Here is a 10,135-nt window from a genome sequence, read left to right on the forward strand (position 1 = left end):
TTGATTGAAAAGTAAAAAAGAGAAATTTTGCAAAAAGTACAAAAATTGTTATTAAACATCAATAGAATTCATAACAATCAATTAGATTAATAGATTAGATGTTTTTGGAATCTAGGAGACTGTTCTATTGCAATATTGGATAAATTATGGTATTTCATAAATTTTTTAAAATGTATTCCAAATAGGCATTTCTGGCAATAATATTATCATTATTACATTTAAAAGTGTATAAGCTCAACGCCCAATTAAAACATAATTGAACATAATCGTTTAGGTTATGTGGACAAATTGAAATCCACCCAATCTGAAATTCTCTCCCTGTCGTGGTCGACGACGGCATTTACGCACAAACGAAAACCCAACTTTAGAAACAAACTAACACATTCATTTCCTTGCCCTGTCTTGTATTGATTATGTATACGGCAATAAAGACTAGGTAGGCCTACGGCTCAACTCACACTTATGCGACTCAGGTCGAGAGCATGTGTTTCCAAATGGTGACACTCAGACCAGTTGATTCTAGTCTCCGCGACGTCACCATTTGAAAGCACATGCTCTCGACTAGAGTCGAGTCTCTTCTCGACCTGAGTCGCGTAAGTGTGAGTTGAGCCTACCTCTTTATTAATCTTAATTGCATTACTATTATTGTAATAAGAGCATTATTTGCGTTCTTTTTCATCTTACTCTTCCACCAATAATACCTCATTTATGTCCATTTGATTTCTTAGCTTTTAAATAAAATAATATTTGTACATTAATTAAAAGTTGCAGCTTTTAAACTAAGTTGTAGAAATATAATTAAGTATTAACTGTGCCAACATTCGTAGTAAGCTCTTGAAAAATTAATTTCTTGTAATTATTGTATTATCAAGTAATATTGACAATACTTTCTTGTATTGATGTTTATTTGTAACAACAAAGTTCACTAAAACGTAATACGGTAATATACTGTTTGTGTAATATATTGAAAGCTTCCAATCTTGTTGTATTATGTGCTTTATATTTCAACTGTTTTAGTTTTAAGTTTTTTTTTTAATTTGTAATTATCAAAATAACTTTGCGATTTGTGTGTATCGGTTGTAATTAATATAATTTTATGAACATCATCAAATACTGTTATGGTTAATGACGCAATATCTTGTTTTAACAAAATCGTATTACTTTAATCTCAATAACGTGAATGATTGTTAATATTCAAGAGTGTATTTGGGAAATCTGAGTTATTATTTCATGTAATATAGAGGCCTACAATTGTTCTTCAATTAAATATATTCTAATTGAGTAGAGCGTTTTATAATAATCTCAATCATCAAGAGAGTGAATTTCTCTAGGTGACCTTCCAAAAGAAAATATTTCAAATCTTTTCCTGGGTGGGTTTCTAGATGTGTTATTAACCTTTTTATTAGGGGTGATGTAATACAGCGAGATAATTTATATAATAATATTAATGTAATAATATGCACAGGCATCACATAATACATAGTTTATAATATGTGGTTTTTCATTGTAAGTTAATGTAGCCTATTGTAATGGAGATTCAAATTTGATTTCTCAGACTAGTTTTTGTGAGAAATATCAATATCAAAGCTCAGTTTGTATTTTCAATATATTGACGATTTCAATAGACAAGAATCAGTCGAGATGTTCCCGTAATACTGTATCAGAATTTAATCTTTACTTATTTCGAGAGAATTCTGAATGAAAGTAAATCGTTACAGTGATTTACATTAATGTATGCTAGTTGTTTTCGAAAGCATGTCTCGATCATTGTATGTTTTCAATGCGAACTATATAGGTACCTTACATGTTCGTTTCTAGCTTCAGAATTGATGAAAATATTGATTGAAAAAGACTAAGAAATTATTGTCAAAAACCACAGATTTATTGATACTTAGAAAGACCGGTTTCGGTTATTACACCATTGTCAATCTCTGATAAAATTGTATTCATTTGTTACAAACCATATAACTTGTTATAAAAATAAAATAATTTATTAGAAAAAATATTTATTGGTTTTTTGATTTTTTGAAATATTTCCAGTTCATGATCAATCAATTACTCAATCATTCAGAACCATACAACTTCCAGAAAAGTACCGCAAGCTAAAGCCCGAAACTGTTATAATTCTAACTTACTCAATAGAGGTTTTTTACATTTATATAACAGACATTTAATAAAGATATTCTATACATAGTTGAAATCAATAAATTTTAAATTATTGCTCATATTGTTGGTGAATGATTAGGATGATAATAGATAGTGCTCAACGAGAGACTTGTAATCCTGAAGATAGGATAAAGAGGAATAAATTATTTTCGGGTACCTAGAATGGAAAATCGTTCATGGTGGTGATACTTTGAAGACAGAAACAAGATAATGTCTCATAAAAATTGCGAAATTCTCTTCCGTTTGGCATATTATGAGAAATAATAAATATTTTCCTGTAAATAATTACTGAAATTGTAAAATTTTGAAGTAAATTTTTAAAGTCTGAAATACATGATTGACGCATTATCACTTATGAACATAAGGAGATTGCATTTTACAACACAAAATTTTCCCAAGTGAATTAGTATACCTGCTAGTATAATATAATATTCATTAAATAAATACACCACTGTTGTAGTCTGCTGTCAGTATGCAGATATATACAGGAATGAAGTGTGATCCTATGGGTTTCTATATCTATATCTAAGATATGCGATATAGATATAGAAAGTTATGGTTTAGCAGATTTGTGACCACACACTGGAGGTAGAGTCTATTTTTTGGAACTGGCAACATTGTTGCATTATTTGTATCCAGCTTCAGGTTATGTTTGTTTCAGCACAAGGATCTGGATTTCATCAGAAAACTGGTTATGATTTTCAGGTAGTATGACTAATACCGTAAGTACTGTACTTGATTATAATTAGATGATTATTATTAGGCTATTACATGAATATTTATATAAAAAATAAACATCTAGTATTATATTTTTTATAAAAATATTTATACACAAATATTTCTCCAGTTTGTAGCCTATTTGAAGGTTAACACTTTGAACAGAAAAGTTTGATCAGACATATTTTGAATCGTACTTATTTTTACTTATCTCTTTTTTGTAGTATTTATTAGTATCTCTGAAATAGTTTGATATAATATCCATGAGCGGTTTATGTCCATTCATTTTCTCTTGGAATTATTTATCACATGACCAACTTCCCTATAGATAAAACTGAAGTTGGATCCAAGAAGGCGGACAATTTTTTGAAGTGAAGGAAAAGTATTTTTTTATTAATTGAAATACTAAAAACATTACTGTCAAATCATCCTTTTGAAAGAAATATTTGATTTTCTCATTCCATAATTTTCACAAACTGTATGCTTATATGCTTTCGGAAACATTCAACCACGCTCAAATATCACAACGTAGAATCGATTGATCTAGTTTTATAACGTTTAAAAAGGGTACGATGAGAAAGGCATTTCTGAGAAGGATTTGTTTTTCATAATATTATGCATTTGAAAAATTCTCATCTGATCAAAGTTCGTGTTAATTATTTAAAACTCATTGTTTTTCTCAGTTTATTTTGTACCAAGAATAGAAAAATTCGTTCACAACATGATCAGCTGCAAGCAGTTAGCAGACAGCAGTATCTTAGTGGCATTGGCAATATGGCAGAAGTGCTTCTCAGTAGTTAAAAAAAGGAGCTCAATAAATTTGTTTTTCCAATATTTATATAAAATTAAATATTATACAAAATTAACTGGAGAGAAGGGAGAGTTTTTGATGGGTGAGATAAAATTGGATAACAATATCGAAATGCATATAATGATACCTCTCCTCAATGTATCCTGTCTGGAAGCAATGAGAATCAATAAGTTCTACACACTAATGTTTGAACGTTGATGAATGTATTCGAAATTACACCAACATTATTGGTGTTGCTACAGTGAGGTTCACGTTATAATGGCATTAACAATGATTAACTGTCCTTCTCTATCATTCAACAAAGCGGATAGCACTGTTTCTTTCTCGCTTTGTTCTGTTGCCAGATCGTGTTTCAACAATGTAGAGTTAATAATTAATTTACAAAATATTTCATCTTAATTAAGAAAATTCATTATGAAATTATTGAAAAATATAATATTGTTGATTAATAAAATATAATTGAGTATTTTTAAACGAGGATGAACAGTTATTACATCAATAAACCTGTTTCAGCAACCTTTTATAGGAGGCATTGACAAGACAGAGGATCGGCAACGTTGTTCTCCTACCATTCTCCACTGCCAGTATAACTTGGACCTCACTATATACCTGTCTATCATTAAAGAAACTTTATATTTGTAAAAGCACTTGAATTAATAAAAATAAAAAAGCAGAAAGCTTTTTGCCGTTCTACCTTTGCAATGTTGCCAAATCGTTTTTTTTTCAAAAATGTAACATATTCAATTAACAAATAATTATTCAATTATAAAAATGTAATGATGATTGAAGAATACATTTTCTTGGCGATTAAATTTAATTAAACTAGTAGTTCTTACGGGCAATATGTATTTGATGTTATCATGTATGTTAAGGTGCGTACAGATAAACGCGCCGCGAACATGAGCAATTCACTTTTAATCAGCTGATTATATCTGTATTTTTACAGAAACGGTAAGATACTGATATAAAAAGCTTGGCATCAGCTGATTAAAAGTGACTTGCTCATGTTCGCGGCGCGTAAATCTGTACGCACCTTTAGGAATTATCCTGTAGAAGAACTACAGAATCAGACGCATGTTTACTATACTAGATTTGGGAGGATAAAGAAAAGACACAGGTGAGTTTTTTTTTAAAGAAAAAGACGCCTTACATGGGAGGGAAATACTTCACAATGCTGCCTTTAGAATTACAGGTAATAGAGACATCGAAAAATCAAGTAAAAAAACTCAAGGAAGATTTGATAGCATTGTCTCTGTACTGCCTAAAAGAGTTTAAGGCTGTGCAAAGGCTAAAAATAAACTTTCTACTCCTGATATTTTTCACAGTTTTTCGATTCGTATATCATCAAGCTATCAAAATGAAAAAGTTTTCTCAGGAAAACATTTTTTTTCTGATCATTAATTTTTTTGAGATATGAGCGCCTGAAGTTTGATTGTTTGGGACAGAACATTTCAAATTCGGTAAGATATAAATCCATGAGATTTAGAGGATGGATTCTTCATGGTATTGTTGATCTAGTAAAACAAAAATTTTCTGAAAATATCAATTTTTGAAAAAGTTATTCAATTTACCAAAAATAACTCAACTAAAAGTTATTTTTAGTAAATTGAATATCTGTCTTAAAAATTGATATTTTCAGAATTTTTTTGTTTTAATAGACGAACATGGAGAGTCCTTCCTATAAATCTCAAGGAATTATCTCTAACCGAATTTGAAATGTTCTGTCCCAAAAATTTAATCTTTAGGCGCTTTTATCTCAAAAAGTAATGATCAGAAAAAAATTGTTTGCTGAGACAACTTTTTCATTTTGATAGCTTGATGATATAAGAATAAAAAACTTTGAATAATATCACAAGTAGAAAGTTCATTTTTAGCCTTTGCACAGCCTTAAAGATCACACTGTAGGTTTATGACTGTTGTTTATCACTTTTTGCAATTTCTATAGAAGGTTTAAGACTGTTTTCTACTACTTTTTATGTTATGTTTGTTTGTATTAGATAGACGCTGTTCCTGATGTACCTGTACATGATTATGAATAAAGAATTTTTCAATTCAATGACGATGTTCATGTGTTCTTGTAATTACAATGACAAATAAATTGAATCCTACTCCATTATAATATTCATTTGGAGTTCTGACGCAGAAAAATCTAATAAAATACAGAACAATCGACCTTACTTAATTAAACACTGTTGCCAAAAGAGACGAGGAAAAGGAAAATGCTATCTGCTTTGTCGAATGATAGACAAGGATAGCAACACCACTGTTAATCTATTGTATGTATTGTACCTGTGCAATTTATTGTAAGTTTCTTTAACTTTAATGTGAATTGTGACTTGGCTATATGTAACTTCTATGTTCAACTGGCCTGATAAAAACTTGAAGCTTGAAACAGTCATTATAACGTGGACCTCACTCTAGTAAAATATATTGAAGAGATAAACGACTTACCATATTATCCCACCGCTCAGGCCATGTTTGTTTGGTCTTCGATCGTTTCTGCAGCCAAATACACAGACCTTTCTCGGGGTCGTTCACATAGCCATTTGTGCCCACACCATAGTTACAGATGCCAAATAAACCTACAACAAATCAACAAAAAAAAAACTTTATTTTACGCAAAAATACAGCACAATTCTTAAATATTCATTCACAAATAATAATATTATTGCCACACCATAGTTACAGATGCTAAATAAACCTACAACAACTTTATTTTACTGAAAATACAGAACAATGCTTCAACATTCATTCACAAATATTATCGTATTGTGATATTTTTCACACTGCAATCGTTCTTCAACCATTTTATCAATAACTAGCTGTACCCTGCCACGCTTCGCAGTGGCACATTGTGATTGAAGTTTATTTTTTTTCTGTGGCCCCCACTATATATAAAATATGTGTTGGGAAACCACAAATATATGCTTGTTAAATAAATTATGAACATCTGTGTTATGTGAGCTGTTAAATCTGGTTTATTGTGCAATTACAAAACTAAAAGGAAAAATAAGTTTATGTGAGGAATAAAATGAAAAAAAGCAAAATTTTAGAAAAAAGAAATTAAAATGAGTAAATGAATACCTATATATAAAATAAAAAATTATTGATGGAAAATAATTAGATTCTAAAGAAAAAAATATTTGAGAATAGTCTCTTAAAAAGGATTGATAAAAAAATGAATTAATAATATTCATAATATCTAGTTTGTAATAAGGTCTTCACTATAAATTGCATGCCTCATTGGATGCAACTTTTATGGACTATTAAATAATATGATGCAAAGAACTTATAACAGCTTGTCTGGGCTCCTAGATGTCTTCTGGTTTTCTCGCGCTGAACTCCGGAAAGCGTTTTATGATAATTAAATCTTGTGTAAGCTTGATCTGATCAAATAAATAGTTGGTGTATCAGTGTGGATATGCATATGGTTTGGGACGTCGTTCAGTTATAAATGTTATTTATTCTATTGATAGAATTTTTGTTCATTATTAGGCTATTGTTATTATATTCTTTAATTTTTGGAATTTTGAATTCTCCATTTGTATCATTTTTACTTTTTTCATAAGTATTTGAAATCATTGTATTTTTCATTTTTGAATTAGGTGGTATTTTTGTTGTTTGTATTTTTTATTATAGCATAAGTACGTATAATTTTTATCATTATTTTTCTTTTTTCATTTTTATCTTTACAATTTTTATTGTTAAGGAGACATGTTTGGGGAAACCCGTTGTCTCCATTGTGAATAAATAAATGAACTATTGATTGTGTGCAATAACGCATGCAATTTATAACTAAATTAACATAGTATTGTCTCTCGAACTTTCTCTGCTTTGAACTCGGGCTGTCCTGTTGCCAGTATGTCTTGAAGATAAGGTTTTGATGTTAGCATTTTTGATACACCAAACCCAACAGCTATTAGCTGTTTTCACACCGATATCTCGCCGACACGACATACAGACAGGATTTACTCTGATGGACAGTATAAGAGGAGGATGCGGTTTAAAACTGCGCGAGGTCTACTGTTTACAGAACTACTAGTTCTGTGAATATTTTAGTTCATTCTCGTTTAAAATAATCAATTATATTTTAGTAAACAATAAATTATATTTTTCAAAAATTTCATAATGAATTTTCATAATCAAGATGAAATATTTTTCTTATTAATTCTACATTAATAAAATACGATCTGGCAACAGAGCAAAGCGAGAAAGAGATAGCGCTAACCGCTTTTTGTTGTATGATAGACCATTGCTAATCAAACACTGCCATTATAACGTGGACCTCACTATATTACAATGCTGAGCTTTCTTTCAAGATGGCGGATTTTCTCGTCAGGATACTAGCCGAATTTCTATTCTATATGTATTCTGTGCCGTGACGTCACAGTCAGCTGATGTTGTTTTCGTTTATAATCTGTCACCCAGCCCATGCCTAGGGACGTTCCGATACCTCAAAAGTATCGATACCAGTACTTGGTATCGGTATCGAAACAAAAGTATCGATACCTCTAAGGTATCGGAAGAAAAGTATCGATATGAGTAGGTATCGGAATATGAGTACTTTTGAAAATTAATTTGATACTTCAGAAAAACCTACGTTTCCGGTTACCTATTGTACTTTTGTACCTACTATATTGATCTTGAATAATTAAAATAATAGATTGTGTAGGAATCCTACAAGGATAGCCTACTTCAACTAGGCCTATTTCACCAACGGTTTTCTCAACAACAAAATAGAATAGAATTGGCTCAAACTTCTTGTTAGCCGTAGGCCTATATTTATTTAGGCATTTGTTAGGTTATTTGATAGTATTAAAAGATTTCAAATATTTTTGAAAATAACTTTGTTGATAACAAACTTACCTGAATAAACTCCCTTCTACAGTCTTTACAGACTTGGAGCCTGACGCTGAAGCTTTTTCATTCACAGATTTACTTTTAATAATTGGTACCGTGAACTTTCATAAATTATGTTTAAACAAATTGGATGTGTTTCCGCAGTATTTTATTTCTTTAAAACATGACTTGCATTTGGCAACTGAATGGTTTGATTTTGTAAAATACTCCCAAACATCCGATCTTGGAGGAGACATTTTCAATTCTCAATGAAAGAATGAAACATGAACATGAAAATACAATGTATTTTCACTTACCAACGGGCAAACGCAAACGCTCAGAGAGATAGATAAGAGTCAAAGAGTGGCGAACTGGTGATATAGGTTATACAACTTGTATCCAGATTATTGTTTGTCGACTATGATGTCTTTTAAAGTTTCAGATACAATGATGATAAAATACTCAGTTGAATTTTATAACCACTCACTGTCTGGGCCAGACAGTCAGTCAGCTACCGTCCGAGAGTAAAGAGAGGTTATAATTTTCTCTCCAAACTTCTGCTTCAGCTACAACATCGTCTAGTGTTTCTTCAACTCAGTTCAATTTTAATAGTTATTAAACCAGTATTTTTGCTACGATATATCTAGTGATTTACAGCAGCCAGTATTCATGAAAGCAGTATAGACATTTTGCAAGAGGTTAGTTGAAACTTTATTTATCTAAAACTTAGAAACTTTTGCATGTCATTGATAGGCCTATTTGTTACTTGTAAAGACAAGTTCTATTTTCAAATAGAATTAATCCTATGATTCAATTATTCTACTAGATATCTTTTTCAAGAGATTTGTTGATGCATTCTTTTTAAAAGTTTTGAAACTTTTAGAAATTCATATTGATTACTTTTACATGTTCTATTTTCACATCTTGATTTAATATTGATCTACTGTGAGACGTTAGATAGTACTTTCTTTTTCTAAATTTTGAAACTTTTTGCAAGACATATTTATAGGTTTATTTTAAATGTTCTATTTTCACAGTATCCATCATAGGTGGCATGCCAATTGACAGAATCCCAAATGACCGAAACGCTATATTTTCCCAAACGGCCGAAAACTACTTTTTTCCCAAATGGCAGAATTGAAACTGGAACTTTCTCATTCAGCCGAATCCCAAATGACAGAAAACTTTTAAGAATTTTCCCAATCGACAGAAAACGTGTTTTGTCCCAAACGACAGAAAGTGGTGAGAGTCCCAAATGACAGAAAGTGGTGAAGTCCCAAATGACAGAAAGTGATCAGTTTCCCAGACGACCGAAAACTCCTCTAGTTTGTCGCAAACGGTAGAAAGTACAGTAGACGTGCCACTTCTCTACTCTTTTTCTTATACTCTCTTATCCTCTCATCCCTTATTTTTTTTCTTCTGTTCTCTTCTTCCCCCTTTATTCTTTTTCTCCTATTCTATTTTCTTTTCTCTTCTTCTCTGATTTTGCTTCTACTTCTCCATATTCCTGTAGAAATAGAAGGAAATTCAATGGGTAGGACCATTCGTTCCTCCATACTTTCGTTCCTCTTCTTGAAATCTATTGGACTAGTATTCTGTGAA

General features: G+C 30.8%; 2 protein-coding genes and 1 long non-coding RNA gene across 6 annotated transcripts in view; 2 read left to right on the forward strand and 1 right to left on the reverse strand.

Moving 5' to 3' along the window:
* The window catches only part of LOC111052736 (paxillin), a 111,967-nt gene extending 109,962 nt beyond the window's left edge, over nt 1-2,005 (forward strand). For all 3 annotated transcript variants that reach the window (XM_039436468.1, XM_022339737.2, XM_022339668.2), the window contains exon 6: nt 1-2,005. This exon is cut by the window's left edge and continues 1,566 nt beyond it. The gene's annotated coding sequence lies outside the window, so the exon portion shown is untranslated.
* The window catches only part of LOC120353296, a 73,262-nt gene that overhangs the window by 34,273 nt on the left and 28,854 nt on the right, over nt 1-10,135 (reverse strand). The window contains exon 4 of the mRNA XM_039436469.1: nt 6,146-6,276. Coding sequence (XP_039292403.1) covers nt 6,146-6,276 — 131 coding nt within the window. The remainder of the gene's footprint in view (nt 1-6,145; nt 6,277-10,135) is intronic.
* Nucleotides 9,041-10,135, forward strand: part of LOC120353297 — a 49,280-nt gene continuing 48,185 nt past the window's right edge. For both annotated transcript variants that reach the window (XR_005572280.1, XR_005572281.1), the window contains exon 1: nt 9,041-9,231. This is a non-coding gene — a long non-coding RNA (uncharacterized LOC120353297). The remainder of the gene's footprint in view (nt 9,232-10,135) is intronic.

Source organism: Nilaparvata lugens, chromosome 10, assembly GCF_014356525.2.
Source record: "Nilaparvata lugens isolate BPH chromosome 10, ASM1435652v1, whole genome shotgun sequence".
Taxonomy (NCBI): domain Eukaryota; kingdom Metazoa; phylum Arthropoda; class Insecta; order Hemiptera; family Delphacidae; genus Nilaparvata; species Nilaparvata lugens.